The sequence below is a fragment of the Lithobates pipiens genome, unplaced genomic scaffold (genome assembly GCF_037356315.1).
Source record: "Lithobates pipiens isolate NorthernLeopardFrog02 unplaced genomic scaffold, aLitPip1_a1.2 Scaffold_13, whole genome shotgun sequence".
NCBI classification, from domain to species: Eukaryota; Metazoa; Chordata; class Amphibia; order Anura; family Ranidae; genus Lithobates; species Lithobates pipiens.
The window spans coordinates 335,554,334-335,571,863 of NW_027507718.1; the positions used below are offsets into that span (position 1 = coordinate 335,554,334).

The 17,530-nt window shown below is 41.6% G+C and overlaps 1 protein-coding gene across 4 annotated transcripts in view; it reads left to right on the forward strand.

Moving 5' to 3' along the window:
* The window catches only part of ARHGAP10 (Rho GTPase activating protein 10), a 433,763-nt gene that overhangs the window by 228,643 nt on the left and 187,590 nt on the right, over window positions 1–17,530 (forward strand). For all 4 annotated transcript variants that reach the window (XM_077477009.1, XM_077477008.1, XM_077477011.1 and 1 more), the window contains 2 exons: window positions 3,715–3,757; window positions 10,321–10,386. In XM_077477009.1, the coding sequence (XP_077333135.1) occupies window positions 3,715–3,757; window positions 10,321–10,386 (109 nt within the window). The remainder of the gene's footprint in view (window positions 1–3,714; window positions 3,758–10,320; window positions 10,387–17,530) is intronic.

The following is a 17,530-nucleotide window of genomic DNA, read 5'->3' on the forward strand; positions in this document are numbered from 1 at the left end:
GCAGGAATTACTAATGTATGCCAATACTATCCGTTTTGTCTTCTAATACAGTGCCCCGCTGTCTCTGTGTTTTTATAAAAAAAAAAAAAAAAAAACTCATTTACCGTATCCAACCTACACCGTAGGTGTAATTCTGTGACTGGCACCATTTATTTCAGTGTTTTTAGAAGAGGCAAGAAATCCAACACTGAATCATTGGTTGATGGACATTCTAGTTGAGAAGACTTATCAGACAGTTGTTATCAGAGATTATAGGCTGTAAAATAATCAATAACAAGCAATGTAACATGAAGGATGTATAATCCACTGGGACCTGTGTGCTGACACTGTAATTATTGAGCACAGTCCCTATTCGATGCCTATCAGTCAAGTGTGGCAGATTTAGACAAAATATGCCTTCCAGCTTCCCTGACTCATTTCAAAACTGCAGCCAAAACTATGCTTCTGTTTGCCCCTCAAGTAGCAATGTGACATTGTGACAAATGTGTGCACCCAGTGAAAACTTAAGTTTCTGCAACTTCACATCTCAGAGGTTGGCTTGGCCCAGCAGTATGTAAAATTCCATTATGTGTAGGGATGCAGATTTCTGCCACAGTACAAATGTAGTCCTTGATTTTTTTTTTTTTTTTTCAGTGTTCATGGTTTTCTCAGGCTTTGGTCTTTTTGGTCTTTCATCAATTTTTATTGCTATGTTGCTGTATAACATTACTATTTTTTAATATCCATAAAGCAGTATAATTTGAGCATGCACAAAATTGCAGATACTAATTCATTTGCACTGAATATACAGATATTGGGTTATGTAGTGTTTCCCTAGAGAACCGCAGTAAAGCACTTAGGTTGGTAGAAGTACTTATTCCTTATATAAAAGAAAAACAAAAAAAGATTAGAGATGCACTCATTTTAGCAGTCTGATAAATCTATGCAACCAAGAGCCAGTCATTTCTTAAGCTGGCCATATATGGATCGAAATTCGGTTGGTTCACCAGGGATGGGACAAATTTCAATCCATCTATTGCTGTCCCCATTCTAGAATCAACTCTTCTCCAATGGGACTGCTACCAAATTTATGTTCGGTCATGCAACCAGTTGACTCCAGCACTGATCAGTGTATTCTGCAATGGATAAGCCCTTCTGCCAGAATGCAATAGAGCAGCGGGGTGGATCTCCCCATCCACCTCGAATGTGTGAGTGGGGCAATCCCGCTGGTTGATAACAAAAAAACTGCGGGACGGTTCACACCAGATGCATGTACAGTAGATTATATGTGTTCCATTGGTCTAGTTCACACAGAACTGTACTAGAACATGGCAAAACGCAGCAAAAATGCACAGGAGCAAAACTCAAAACGCATAAAACGCTTTACAGCGCAAAAAAAAACAACCTTCCAGAAAACTCGGGGGGTGGGGGCGAATTTTGAAAGCGCATGAAAAACACAATTGTAAAAACGCATCTGAAATGCATCTGGACTGCGTTTTTCTGTGGTGTAAACTGGTCCTGAACAATTTATGGTCAGCTTTACTCTGCAAAGAAGTAGGAATTCAGGTGTATGACAGGAAAAAAAAACTGTTTGGTTCATCCCTCCCAATACATGCACATTTCCCAATGCTTTATCTTTACTTTAAGTAAAGAAATGTGCCTTGTTGATCTGCCCAAAATATAGTTATTTTTCTCATAGGCAACAAAAACTTTGAAGAGGCTCTGACACTATAGAAAACGAGATAGAAGTTTTTTGGCTGAAGCTTTAATTTTCTGCCCTGAACCACAACCTTTGTTCGCCTTTGGGTGGACTTTCCTTTTAAGGTTTGAAATGGGTTAGGGTTAGTTTTAGATCCGCTTTTGCTTTGTATTTATTTTTCCGTACAAGCTATTCTGCTTAAATGGTAAATAGTTGGCAACACATCTCATGACAAACTATTTTGGTTTGATAATGTACATGATTTATAAGAGCCATCTCTAATAGAAAGCGATACAGTATCTCACAAAAGGGAGTACACCCCTCACATTTTTGTAAATATTTTATTATATATTTTCATGTGACAACACTGAAGAAATTACACTTTGCTACAATGTAAAGTAGTGAGTGTACAGCTTGTATAACAGTGTAAATTTGCCATCCCCTCAAAATAGCTCAACACACAGCTATTAATGTCTTAACCGCTGACAACAAAAGTGAGTACGCCCCTAAGTGAAAATGTCCAAATTGGGCCCAAAGTGTCAATATTTTGTGTGGCCACCATTATTTCCCCGCATTGCCTTAACCCTCTTGGGCATGGAGTTCACCAGAGCTTCACAGGTTGCCACTGGAGTCCTCTTCCACTCTTCCAGGATGATATCAGAGCTGGTGGATGTTGGAGACCTTGCGCTCCTCCACCTTACATTTGAGAATGCCCCGCAGATGCTCAATAGGGTTTAGGTCTGGAGACATGCTTGGCCAGTCTATCACCTTTACCTTCAGCTTCTTTAGCAAGGCAGTGGTCATCTTGGAGGTGTGTTTGGGGTGGTTTTGTTGGAATACTGCCCTGAGGCCCAGTCTCTGAAGGGAGGGGATCATGCTCAGCTTTAGTATGTCACAGTACATGTTGGCATTCATGGTTCCCTTAATGAACTGTAGCTCCCCAGTGTCGGCAGCACTCATGCAGTCCCAGACCATGACACTCCCACCACCATGCTTGAGTGTAGGCAAGACACCCTTGTCTTTGTACTCCTCACCTGGTTGGCGCCACACACCCATGACACCATCTGAACCAAATACGTTTATCTTGGTCTCATCAGACCACGGTTCCAGTAATCCATGTCCTTGGTCTGCTTGTCTTCAGCAAACTGTTTGCGGGCTTTCTTGTGTATCATCTTCAGAAGAGGCTTTCTTCTGGGATGACAGCCATGTAGACCAGTTTGATGCAGTGTGCGGTGTATGGTCTGAGCACTGACAGACCGACCCCCCCCCCACCCCCCCCACCCCTTCAACCTCTGCAGTAATGCTGGCAGCACTCGTATGTCTATTTCCCAAAGGATATGGATATGACGCTGAGCACGTGCACTCAACTTCTTTGGTCGACATTGGCGAGGCCTGTTCTGAGTGGAACCTGAGCTGTTAAACCGCTGTATGGTCTTGGTCACCGTGCTGCAGCTCAGTTTCAGGGACTTGGCAATCTTCTTATAGCCTAGGCCATCTTTATATAGAGCAACAATTCTTTTTCTCAGAGAGTTCTTTGCCATGAGGTGCCATGTTAAACTTCCAGTGACCAGTATGAGAGAGTGAGTGATAACTCCAAATTTAACACACCTACTCCCCATTCACACCTGAGGCCTTGTAACACTGAGTCATGACATCGGGAAAGGGAAAATGGCTAATTGGGCCCAATTTGGACATTTTCACTTAGGGGTGTACTCACTTTTGTTGCCAGTGGTTTAGACATTAATGGCTGCGTGTTGAGGTAATTTGAGGAGACGGCAAATTTACACTGTTATACAAGCTGTACACTCGCTACTTTACATTGTAGCAAAGTGTCATTTCTTCAGTGTTGTCACATGAAAAGATAGAAGAAAATATTTACAAAAATGTGAGGGGTGTACTCACTTTTATGAGATACTGTATATGTATATCATGTGTTTGATAAACATTATTGTTGCCATTTTAACGTGGCAGTATTGTGTAGGAATCTTTGTAAAATGATGCAATGATTGTAAACCAATTTTATGTTCTCATTCTAGCGGCTTCTCAGCCTCAGCAGATCTACGACAAGATCAGAGGGGGGCAAGTATATCTTATTCTTAATACTTGAATTTAATATTGTTTTGCTTTATGGTTCTGTTTCATATGCCTGAGATTTAAAGCAGCATTAATGGCGGTAGTTTTTATGAATAATGATCACAGCTATCCATATGTGAGGTCATTTTTCTGGCTCAGTATGAGCAATTTTCATGTAGCTGTACTGCAGTCTGGCATTGTGTGTTATGGAAATGATCATGTCAATCCAGTTTGTGATACTGAAGTTGGGCTGATTGATTAGAACAATTTTCCTTGTCCTGACAAAGGATAGGTAAGCCACAACCTGCTATATTGCCTTATGTGACTTTCTGTGAACTTGCATATTCTATGAATATAGGATCTTCTAAGAATCTTATCTGCTGTAGAGGTGAAGGCGAAATGTAAAATGATAGAATCCTCTAAATCCAAGCAAAATATCAAGATAAGCGGCATTACCAGTAATACTTTTCGGCCAGTCCTGACCTGCATACCACAAGCCAAAAATGCTGTTTCATTTTTAATACTCAAAGCAAATTCACCCATCCAGCTACAGTGGATATAAAAAAGTTTACACACCCCTGTTTAAAATGTCGGGTTTCTGTGATGTAAAATAAATGAGACAAAGATAAATCATTTCAGAACGTTTTCCACCTTTTTAATGTGACCTATAAAAAGTGTACAACTCAGTTGAGCAACAAACTGAAATCTTTTAGGTGGAGGGAAGTCAAACTAAAACCACTAAAATAATACGGTTGCATAAATGTGCACACCCTTAAACTAATACTTTGTTGACGCACCTTTTGATCTTATTGCAGCACTCAGTAATTTTGGGTACGAGTCTATCAGCATTGCACATATTTAGCAAAAACATTCCAAATCTGTCAGATGGCATCCCCTGTGCACAGCCCTCTTCAGATCGCCCCACAGATTTTCAATTGGATTCAGGTCTGGGCTCTGGCTGGACCATTCCAGAACTTTAATCTTCTGGTGAAGCCATTCCTTTGTTGATTTGGATGTATGCTTTGTGTCGTTATGCTGAAACATGAAGTTCCTCTTCATTTTCAGCTTTCAAGCGGAAAACCTGAAGGTTTTGTGCCAATATTGACTGGTAATTGGAACTGTTCATAATTCCCTCTACTTTTTGACTAAGGACCCTTTTCCAGCTGAAGAAAAACAGCCACCACCATGCTTCACAGTGGGTATGGTGTTATTTTGGTGATGTGCAGTGTTTTTTCGTGCCGAACATATCTTTTTGAATTATGGCCAAAAAGTTCAACCTTGGTTTCCTCAGACCATAACACATTTTCTACATTCTTTTGGAGACTTCAGATGTGTTTTTGCAAAATGTAGCCAGACTTGGATGTTTTTCTTCATAAGAAGGCTTCTGTCTTGCCACTCTACCCCATAGCCCAGACATATGAAGAATACTGGAGATTGTTATTACAGGTAGCACACAACCAATACTTGCCAGATATTCCTGCAGCTCCTTTAATGTTGCTGTAGGCCTCTTGGCAGCCACCCTGACCAGTTTTCTGCTTGTCTTTTAATCAATCTTGGAGATGCGTTCAGTTCTTAGTAATGTCACGGTAGTGCCCTAGTCTCTCCACTTGACTGTCTTCACTGTATTCCATAGTATATCTAATGCCTTGGAAATTATTTTGTACCCTTCTCCTGACGGATACCTTTTAACATTGTGATCCCTTTGATGCTTTGGAAGCTCTCTGCGGACCATGGCTTTTGCTGTAGGATGTAACTAAGAAAATGTCAGGAAAGACCTACTAGAACAGCTAAACTTTATTTGGGGTCAATCTGAGGCACTTTAAATAATGGCAGGTGTGTACTCACTCATATTTAACATGAGCTTAAGGCTGGGTTCACATTGCAGTGATGCGGGAACACCGCGAATCCGCTGCGGGTTCCCGCATCGCATACCTCCCAGCGGCAGTTCACACTGCCCTATGCGAACTGCTGGGAGTGTCAGTGAAACGTTAATGACACCCCCAGATCAGTTCGCATATCGCAGTGCGATCTGCAAACTCGGACAGGAATCAGATCGCATGGTGTGAACACCCATGCGATCCGATTCTGCTGTGGACCAAAAAAAGGGTCCTGTGCGAGTTTGGGCCGGGTGCGATACGAATTCAGCCATACTATCTGTATGGCTGAACTTGCATCGCACAGAGATCGGATGTGATTTGCACTGCAGTGCGGTGCGAATCACATCCGATTCTCGTCACCGCTGCAATGTGAACCCAGCCTAAATGTGATTGATTCATTCTGAACACTGCTACATCCCCAGTTATAAGAGGGTGTGCACACTTATGCACCATTAGTTTCATTGTTATTTTTACCCCCCCCCCCCCCAAAAGATTTCAGTTTGTTTTTCAATTGAGTTGTACAGTTTATAGGTCACATTAAGGGTGGAAAAAGTTCTGAAATTATTTATCTTTATCTCATTTTTTTTTTTTTTTACATCACCGAAATCTGACATTTTAACAGGGGCGTGTAGACTTTTTATATCCACTGTATGTCTCCATGCTTTCTTACTGAGAAATCACTTTGAAAAACACCCCCTAGCATTTCTGGCAATGGCCTTTTTGAGTAAGAACAGATGATTCATGTAGCATTTACTTCCTGGGATCCATCTGCCCTTATCTCTGGCATGCAGATAGTGTGCTTAGCTGAGAAAACCCCAATCTACTTACTAATGCTAGCAGCATAAGGATTAAAAATATTCATGTTGATTGACAGAGTGATGTTCTGTTTTAATTGCAAGTCTCATCTTTTTTATATAGTCATTCAAACAAATAAAAAACAAAAATGGATTTGCTTAGGAGGTATTGGGAACATATCAAAAATATACAAAACACTTCAAACATAATCAAACACATGCAATATGCCTCAGAAAAATTATATATGACTAGTCTGCTGTATAATAAGCAGGAGGCTCTCGCAGCATGTAATCTTTGGACACAAAATGTGGAGGTGCCACCTATAATTCAAGCCAGATGATATGTAGGTGTATAATTTAAAAATCCAAAAAGCCTCTCTGTGAAAAAGAAAACGATAAACGTCCCCATCTTGCTGAGCTGGGAGAATCTTATCAATACCATGAAAAGAAAATGATCTCCTTTTTCCTCCATGTACATTAAAAACCTTTATGGAAACATTAGTTTTTTGAACATAGGAGCTCTAACCAGCACAGTATTGTTCAGATTCAGGTGTGCTCAAAGGTTTGCATACCCTTGGAGAATTGGTAATATACAGTATATATTTTAAAGAAAACATGAGTGAGAAGGCAAAACATTTCTTTTATTTCTTATGGAAATTATTTTGTACAGAATGACACAATTATAAGACAAAACATGGCAACAAGTAAACAAATGAAATGAGCCCTGTTCAAAAGTCTGCATACTCATAGTTCTCAATACTGTGTATGGCCCCCTTTAGCATCAGTGACAACGTTCAGTCTTTTGTAATAGTGGTCTATGAGGCCCCGAATTCCTGCAGGTGGTATATCTGCCCATCCGTATTGGAAAAATGCCTCCAGGTCATGCAAAGTCTTTGGTCATCTTGCATGAACACACGTTGGAGGTCTGACCAGAATGGATCGATGATATTAAGGCCAGAAGACTGTGATGGCCACCCCAGTACCTTCACTTTTTTTATGCTGTAAGCACTGGAGGGTCAATTTGGCCATATACTTCTTGAGGTCATTGTCATGTTGGAAAGTTCAAGAGCTTTTGTGCAAGAATGCAAATTGTCTGCCAATATTTTCTGATAACATGCTGCATTCATCTTGTCCTCAGTTTTCACAAGATTCCCCTGTGCCTTTAGAGCGTATGCACCTCAAAACATCAGTGAGCCACCTCTACAAGCATGGAACTTATGGTTGTGACTATAAAGCTCTATTTTGGTCTCATCACTCCCAATCAGTGTGCCAAAAGCTGAGAGATGTGTCAAGGCGTTGTCCAGCATATTGTAATGGGCTTTTTTTGCGGCATTGACGCAGTAAAGGCTTCCTTCTGGCAACTCGACCATGCAGCTCATTTTTGTTCACGTTTTGTTGTATTTTACTCCCTGAAACAACCTGACCGTCTTTCCAGAGCAGCCTGTATTTCTCCTGCGTTTACCTGGGGGTTTTATTTTATTTTTTGTATCCTGAGAAATTCTTCAGACCGTTGTGGCTGTAATCTTTCTTGGTCTACCTGGCCTTGGCTTGGTATCAAGAGATCCCTGAATTTTCCACTTCAGTGATTAATCAGTACTGACTGGCATATTCAAGGTTTTGGATAACTTTTTTTTTTATATCTTTTTCAATCTTTGTAAAGTTCTATTAACTTGTTACGCAGGTCTTTTGTCAGTTCTTTTCTGCTCCCCATGGCTCAGTATCTAGCCTGCTCGGTGCATCCATGTGGGACATAAACTCATTGACTATTCATACACAAATACTAATTGCAATTCAAAAAGCCACATATGTGGGAAAGTGACCTTTTGATTCCCATTTTAACCTGTGTGTATGTCACCTTGTGTGTCTGTACCAAGGCCAAACATTCTAGGGTATGTAAACTTTTGATCAGGGCCATTTAGGAGAGTTTGGTTATGATTTAAAAAGGAGCCAATCCACTAAGTAATAGTAAATGGCTTCATATGATCACTATCCTTAGTTTCATTATTTCTGCCAGGGTATGCAAACTTTTGAGCACAACTTCAGATCCTTCTTTGCCTGATGGTACAGCCAACATACTGCATATTTACAGTTGGTGAATTTAATAAAATGCACCTTATAACTTTCTTTGCAGTTCCGAAGATGGCATATAGGGAATTTCTTGTTGGTCACTGTGGAATGTACTACTTTTTGTCTACTGATAGACTTACATTTACATAGTTAGTAAAGGTTGAATAAAGACACCAGTCCATCTAGTTCAACCTGAGTGAGTGTCTACAATTGTCCCTATCTCTGTACATTGTGTCTCATTAAGATGCTCATCTATTATATTATTATTTATGGTACCCAATATAGCGCCTTCAATTTACGCAGTGCTCTACACATACATCGCACACTTGCATCAGTCTTTACCCTCAAGGAGCCCACAATTCAAGGTCCCCAACTCACATTCATATAATAGGGCCAATTTTGGACAGAAGCCAATTAACCTACCAGCAGTCTTTGGAGTGTGGGAGGAAACAGGAGTACCAGACACAGGGAGAACATGCAAACTCCAGGCAGGTAGTGTCATAGTTGGGAATTGAACCAGCGACCCTTTTTACTGCTAGAGTGCTACCTACTACACCACCGTGGCACCGATTGACTGAATAGTACCAACGGTTTCTGACTCCACAAATATGTGAACCCAATATATGAAGTATACCTGAAATTTATTTTCCACTCTAAAGGCCCATACACACGATCAGACTTTTTGACAACAAACATGCAAATTAGCTGTTTTGGAGCAACATCCGACCGTGTGTATGCTCCATCGGACAAACTTTTTTGGTTTTCATTGGACTTTTGTTGGCTGTGCGAATGGACAAACTTTCTGGCAACAAAAGTCCGATGGAGCAAAGTCTGATCGTGTGTACAGAAAACCATAGGACTTTTGTACAAAGTACAAACGGGCATGCTCAGAACCAATGCAAAAGATCAGACAACAATACAGAAGTTGACCAAAGGTGGCGGTAAAGAGCAGAAAAACCACGTGATTTGGTGAAAGTTGGCTGAAAAAGTCCTGCTGTGTGTATGCAATACAAGTTCAGGGCCGACGCCCTTTGTACAAAAATCCAAGGGAAAGTTTGTACAAAGTCCTATCGTGTGTATGAGGCTTTAAAGTGTTGGTGACAAAAGGCAGGGCATTGACTTCTGAGAGGTCATAATCCTGGGCAAATCTGTCAATAGCCCCCTCTTGTTGTTGGCTCTATTGATTGTCCACCAAAGATCTGTCCTTTGAATGAGATGTTCACTGATAAACATAATCTACGTGCGACCGAGATGATGAAATGCTCTTGATTATATGGATGCAGTGTACAGGGATAGGGATAATTGTAAACACACACACTTACTCAGGTTGAACTGGATGGACTGGTGTCTTTATTCAACCTAACTAACTATTTAACTAAGATAATGTTGATAAAAACGTTAAGAGCTCTTTCACTCTAAAGCAATTTGTTGCAGTGAATTAGTACAGGTTCTGGCATGCACCAGAACAGATGGAAAAAAAATGAATGTGACCTTGTATTCAAAACGCAATTCACCATTATGCGTGGAATTAGTGATTTGGTGTGCTGCTAGAAGTTGGGACCCATTCTCGTTTTTGTCCATTTAGTACCATATTTTGTGACTGAAACTTTACAATATATTTATCTTTTTAATGTTGTCTTCGACATCATTGTGAATGCCATCCCTCATTTTATGGCTTTCTACAATTACTGTTTTTTTTGTTTGTTTTGTTTTTTACTGTGACTGTCACGTTGCAATCAGAAAATGCTTTATATTCTAGTGCACGTACAAAAAAATAAAATAAAAATTAGTTGATGGTGTCACGGCTGATTCTGCCATTTGTCTCTTTTAGGAGCTCAGCTTGACCAGCATGGATTTACTATTGTAAAAAACTGTATCAATGTCATTGAATTACGGGGTAATGTATTTTATAGATTCATGTTCGTTCCTTACTTTCATTTGTGGTGAAATAGGTATTGCAAATGCTTGCAAGATTTAGCTGGTGAGACATTAGCGTGCTTAAATGTGCCTGACTGATATGATTTACAAGATTCTTTGATAAACATACACCATCAGACTATCAAGCAAACATTTTTTGTCATTGCAAGAAACACACCTTCCAGCTATCTAGGATGAGGAGGGACTGCGATTTATGCACACTCTGAGAAAAAGTGGACATGTCTTAGACCCCTTTCACACCGAGGTGTTTTTCAGGTAAAGGGCTAAAAATAGCACCTGTAAAGCTCCTGAAAAACTCCTGCCCTGCAGCCCCAGTGTGAGAGCCCGAGTGTTTTCACACTAGGGCGCTGCGCTGGCAGGACATTAGAAAAGGTCCTGCAGGAAGCATTTTTTGGGCGGTAGAGGAGCGGTGTATACACTGCTCCTAAACCACCCCTGCCCATTGAAATCAATGGGCACCGCTGCTGAAGCGCCTTTTGGAAGTGGCACTTTTAGGGTGCATTTAACCCTTTCTTTGGCCGCTAGCAGGGGTTAAAAGCACCATGCTGGCGGCCGAAAAACGACGGTAAAGCGCCACTTTACTACTAACGCGGCTCAGTGTGAAAGGGCTCTTAAAGTAGAACTATGGCCTACAACCATTATGGCGTAGTACATAATTATAGGGACAACTGCTTAGTTTTTTTCTTAGTTCACTTGGTTCCCTGCAAAGTCCCCCAAATACCTATTGAGCCTTCAAGTGAAGTCCACCGATTGCCGCTTCTTGTGTTGGTGTGGAAATGGGGCAGCACTGTTCCTGAATTCAGAACAGAGTTGCCACTCATGTAGGTGGTGCCTGCCTGTGCTACAGTGAGATCAAAATATGTTGTAGGGGCATCAATATCAGCGTGATCACTGTACCAATGCACAAGCCCGTAGCTGAACCAGCACCCTGCCCTGCCTAATTCTGCCTACTGCTTTCTGGATTGACTGCATTGTCCCTGTTGCTGAAGGTTTCCCTGCTGTCAGCTACAATGTTTGGGAGGGAGAACATCTGGGACATAAATTTTGAAGGATGTGGCTCAATCAGGCAAGATAAAGGAACATTTTTGGTTTTTGTCTTTTTGAGGCTTGTGCATCACATAGTAACTAGATTTGATACTCCTTTCATACTTTTGTTCTACTTTAAGGAATTAGATGAATGTTTTGAAATAAGGGATTTTTGTAGCAATCTCAAACACAAGGGTTTGTAATCAGTTTTTGATTAACAGGATACCCCGTCCTACCTGCAACTTATTTAAAGTGTTACTAAACCCACAACAGTAAAATCAGTCTGTATATATAGTAAAGCTTGCCTGTTATACTTTCTGTGGAACCCTAGGGGTTAATCCTCTGCATTATGTAAAAAACCGGTTTGATCCTGTATGCACAGATCCTCCCCTTCATGCATGGTCTCCAAAACCGGTCCAGATAAAACCGTTACTGGACTCAGGCTACATATGCCCAGTTTGGTGTGTATTGCTAGATAGTGTTTTTATTTTTCTTGGGAGAGTGCATGTGATCGGCACCAGACCAATCAACACTGTCCAGACAGAGGTTCAGGAGTCCTGCATCCTGATAGGACAATCGTGGGAAAATGAAAACTCCTCCTAAAAGCCTTAACCATGCACTGATAGAAGTCACAAGACTGCTATATACTGCTGATGAGAAAAGGTATTTAGCAGTTTATATTTATAAAACGAATGTATTTCCATGTTCTGTGTACTGTGGGAGATCAGATATATGTATTTAATGTAAGCACCTTGGTTTAGTAACACTTTAACTGCAACCATGTTTATGACATTTCTTTTATTTTTACGCTGCTATTAAAAAGTGCCAATAAGCTGACAAAGATTAGATTTACTACAGCAAACTGTGGACATGCTGCATAAGGCAATAAGACTGTGTACATGTTTCCAGAGGTGGTCAGAGTATATGAGCATGCTTCAGGAGAGCATCAATTGTTGTAGACATGCTGTTGGTAACTCTTCTGAACAGAGGGCTGCCATTACAACAGCGAAAACGCCTGTCAGATCTCTCCGGAGTACTTGCACCAGCTCCCAATGCTCTGCAATTACTCCGGAAAGAACTGACACGTTTCGCAGGTGTTTTTGCTGTTGTAATGCCTACCCTCTGTTCTGGAGAGTTTTGATTTCACATGGAGATGGTAGCTGGTTTTCTGAGCACCTTGGAAGAATGAATTCACAGTGGAAGGCGGTAGATGTTTTATAATCTATTCTTTTATTCACTGTGAACAGTGTTTTGTTGGGACGTTAGTACCTTTCTATGGACTTATGTGATTTGCACTTTTTTTTTTATATAGTGGCGCTACACATTTTATCTTTTATGATGTACTGCATATATCCATGCTTGTGTAAACACTTTTATAGTGTACAGATGTATGTAAAAAATATAAAGTGTTTGGAGAGAGGGGCAGTGAGTTTTTTTTATCTTAATGTATTCTATTCTATGTGCAGCAGCCCCCCTAATACTTGGAGCCCCATCTTGATCCAGTGATGTTGTGTGAGAGCCTTGCTGTCTGAGACTCTCCCGCCTAATTGGCTGAGGCACAACAGCGAGTTCCACTGTGTATCTATGAACGCACACAGCCAAGTTCAGGAGCAAGCCTGAACATCTGCTCCCATAGAAAGATGCTTCCTATGGGGACAGACACAGAAGAGAAGGCGCCAAGATCACCAGCAGGGGACCCCAGAAGAGGAGGTTTGAAGTGGCTCTGTGCAACACCATTGCACGCAACGGTTAAGTGTAATCCTGTTTTTTATTTTATTAAAAACGATTTGACTTTACAATCACTTTAAGCAGGACTTTTACTCTTGGAACGTTTAAGTAGCTGACAGATTTTTAGCTGGTTATGAATGCCGTCGGTGCACATGGTTGGAGTGTGGAGCATTACATTACCACTTTTTCATATTTTTGTAGGTGGAATCAAGTAATATCAATATGTAAGAAGGATTTAAATACATCCTTATTTTGGAGATAATCTAATTTGTTATAAAAACACTAGAATACTTGTTTTCATAACATGACATGTCGGAGGAACAAAGCATGTAATTATTTGTGCAACTGTTGTTGATTGCCACTCTTAAAAACATTAACTCAAGCAGCAGTTATTTTCCTTTATGGAAAAAAATCCCATTATTCAACATAAAAATATGAATGCAAAAAAATAAAATAAAGCCAGTGTAAAGCATTATGCATCTCTTGTGTATCTTGAAAGGAAATTCAGTTTCAAGGCTCTTATTTTGTAGTATTTCTACTCCCCCAGGGTCTATCATTAATTTACATTTGTCACAGATGGATATATTGAATAACAAATGTTTTTATCCAGTATTCACAGGCTGACAATAATGGATAAAGAAAATACCCTTGGAGAATTGCAGGACAGAACTGTGATATAATCTGTGAAATAATATGAAAATAGCAGACTCTCAAAGCCAAACACAAATATTACAAGAAAATACAATCCTAAGAATATGACATAATAAACAAGTCATTCCCAAGTCTTGCTCATCTTCTACCGTATAATTCCGCAATGGACATAAATAATATAGACAGGAATGTGTGTTGGCACTGCAGAAGTTTACCAAGTTACAGAATTACAATGTGTTTAACCACTTGACTTCTGTAATATTTACCCCCCCCCCCCTTCACGACCAGGCCGGTTTTTGCTTTTTGCCACTGCTTACCTTAACTCAGGGGTAGGCAACCCCCGGCACTGGTACTGCAAGCAGCACTCAACGCCTCTTTTTCTGGCACTTGACTCTCTTCCCATCAGCAGAGGGAAGTGTCAAACACCAATGCATTTCAATTTCAGAATTCCCCACGCCACACCTGCACATTGTAAAATATGAGAAACATTTTTTTCAAGCTCACCAACTATGTAAATTATTCTTGAACCTTTGTGTCACTTACCACTGAACCCCTGCACCTGCCACTGCTTTTAGAAAATACTCCTGACCTGAGCTCATCCATTCCAGATGCTTGTATGTGATCTCTCATACAACCACGTGGGCTGGATGCGAGACTTGGATCAACAGAATGAGTGTGCCAGGACAGGTAGATGTGTCTCATCTCTGCTTCCTTTCACCACTCTGCGTATCACGCATATCATAGATGAGAAGAGGGTACAATGGTGGACCAGATGAGCAGGAGGGTTTCAGAGGTGGGACAGATGAGCAGGAGGGTACAGCAGTGGGGCAGATGTGCAGGGAGGTACAGTGGTGGAAGAGATGAGAAGGGGGTTCAGCAGTTGGACAGATGAGCATAGGGATTCAGTGTTGGGCCAGATGAGCAGGGGGGTTTAGTGTTGGGACACAAAAGCAGAGGGGCAGAGCCGTGGGGCAGATGGGAAAGGAGGTGTATTGGTGGGACAGATGGGCAGGGGGTTACAGTGGTGGGGAAGGAGAGCAGGGGGGCTACAGAAGTGGAACAGAGGTGAAGGGAGTACAGTGGTGAGGCAGATGAGCAGATGGGTTCAGTGTTAGGACAGATGAGAAGGTGATTCACTAGTGAGACAGAAGAGCATGGGAATACAGTGGTGGAGCCGATGTGCAGTGAGGTACATTGATGGGGCAGATGAGCAGGGGGGTTACAGTGGTGGGACAGACTAACAAGGAGGTACAGTGGTGGGAGGGATGAGAAGGGGGTTCAGCAGTGGGACGGAAAAGCGGGGGAATACAGTGATGAGACAGATGAGCAGGGGTTTACAGTGCTGGAACAGATGAGCCGGGAGTGTTCAGTGTTGGTCCAGATGAGAAAGGGGTTACAGTGGTGGGAGAGAAGAGAAGGGGGTACAGGGATGGGGCAGATGTGAAAGGAGGTGCATTGGTTGGACAGAAGGGCAGGATCGTACAGTGGTGGGGCAGAAGAGCAGGGTGGTACAGTGGTGGGACAGAAGAGCAGGGTGGTACAGTGGTGGGACAGAAGAGCAGGGTGGTACAGTGGTGGGACAGAAGAGCAGGGTGGTACAGTGGTGGGACAGAAGAGCAGGGTGGTACAGTGGTGGGACAGAAGAGCAGGGTGGTACAGTGGTGGGACAGAAGAGCAGGGTGGTACAGTGGTGGGACAGAAGAGCAGGGTGGTACAGTGGTGGGACAGAAGAGCAGGGTGGTACAGTGGTGGGACAGAAGAGCAGGGTGGTACAGTGGTGGGACAGAAGTGCAGGGGGGGTATAGTGGTGGGACAGATGTGCAGGGGGGGTATAGTGGTGGGACAGATGTCCGTCACACAATCCGATTGTGTGTATGCTGGTCTGACGGACCAAATACGATACAAGGGAAGCTATTGGCTACTGGCTATTGAACTTCCTTTTTTAGTCCCATTTAAATCATCACGTTCAAAACGAATGGACTTTCGAACGGACTTAAGCCATTCGTGTGTGGCCAAGTCCGTTCATTCAGAAAGTCCATCAAAGACCATCTGACCTAGTTTTCCAGAAAGTCCGGACGTTTGTACGCAGCATAGGAGCGCTAAGGAGTCCAAATGAATATATTTATACTAAAAACAGCCTATGTGTTTCCAGGGTCAGAAAGAGCTCCTGCATCAGGGCTTCAGGTAACATAAGAACCTTGAATGGACTCAAATAGGGCTTTCTTCTATAGACTTAAGGAAGCTAATTGTTGGATCAGGGGAGTTATTGGCTAGCAGTGTCTGAGTGTGTGATCAACAGCATAAAAAGTGTTTATAGTAGGGAAAATCCACTGTCCCGGTCAGAATTTTATTTCAGAAAGTAAGATGAATTTCTTTGATGGACCCCGGATAGCAGTTAAACCCCGGTTATAAACTCTCCCTATTCTATTCAAAACTATAACAAAAGTTTTCAGCTTCATATTCAGGCAGATGTAGTTTCTTGTGTATTTTCTGATAATTCATGAAGCAATAAAAAAATGGTATGGTTGATTGTCACACTACTGGATGGCTATAGAATGGGGTCCTTCCATTTTTTTATTTTATTTTTTACAGGTCAGAAGAAGCTGCTGGTGGATTTGCTATTGGATACACAATGTATTGGTTCTCATATGCTACAAGATTTTTTTACTTAAAGTGATTGTAAACCGTTTTTGTTTGCTAAAATGTTATACATACCTGCTCTGTGCAATGCTATTGCATAGAACGGTCCCTTACCACCTCCTCTGGAATCCCCTGCCAGCGTTGTCCTCGCCTCCTTTCCTGTGTGTACCCCCATAGCAAGCCATGTGCTTTTGGGGCACATGTTCATGTGCGCTTCCTAGCTGGGCTGTGTGCTTCCATAGACCAATGCTCCTGCTGCTGCCTGAGTCTCCTGTGAGACTGGGAAGAGAGAAGAGACAAGCTGCAGACGAGCACAGTGCTGGATTGAGAAAGGACTCTAAGTATTTAGGGAGGGGAGGGCACAGCAAATGCTAAAAGTTTTTTACTTTAATGCAGGAAAGTCATTAAGGTAAGAAATGTTAACTTTAGAACTACTTTATCTGAGGTTCACAAACTCACGTACAACATGTATATCCAGTGATCGAATATTTAATCTACGTACAAGATATACACAGTTGCATGCAATCAAAAAATTGTGTGGTTTGTATGTGAAAACATTTATAAGTAGACCCTATACTCACTGTATAGCAGTGGTCTCCAAACATTTCAAACAAAGGGCCAATTTATTGTCCTTCAGATATTAGGGTGGCCAGACTGTGGTCAGTGGGAGTAGAAAATGTCCTGGCATCAGTGAGTGTAAACCATGCCCCATCTTTGATGTCAGTGGAAAGAATAGTGCCTCATCGGTGTCATTGTGTGGAATTGTGCCCCATTGTTGGTGTCGGTGGATTCCAGTGGATGGAGTAGTGGCCAAGGGCTGGAAAAAGGCAAGCAAAGGGCTGCTTGTTGGAGACCACTGCTGGATAGCATAAAAATAAGTGAAACAAAATTGTTGTAGCTATTTTTGTCAGGCGACCACAGTTGTATTTAACAACAAAGTACAAAGATTACTCGCATTCTTGATTTATATAGCTAGTGCCATATAATGCAATCAAATGAAATTCCATGTCTTGACATTTGCACAGTGTACCAACAACATTTTTTAAGTTTTTTTTTTT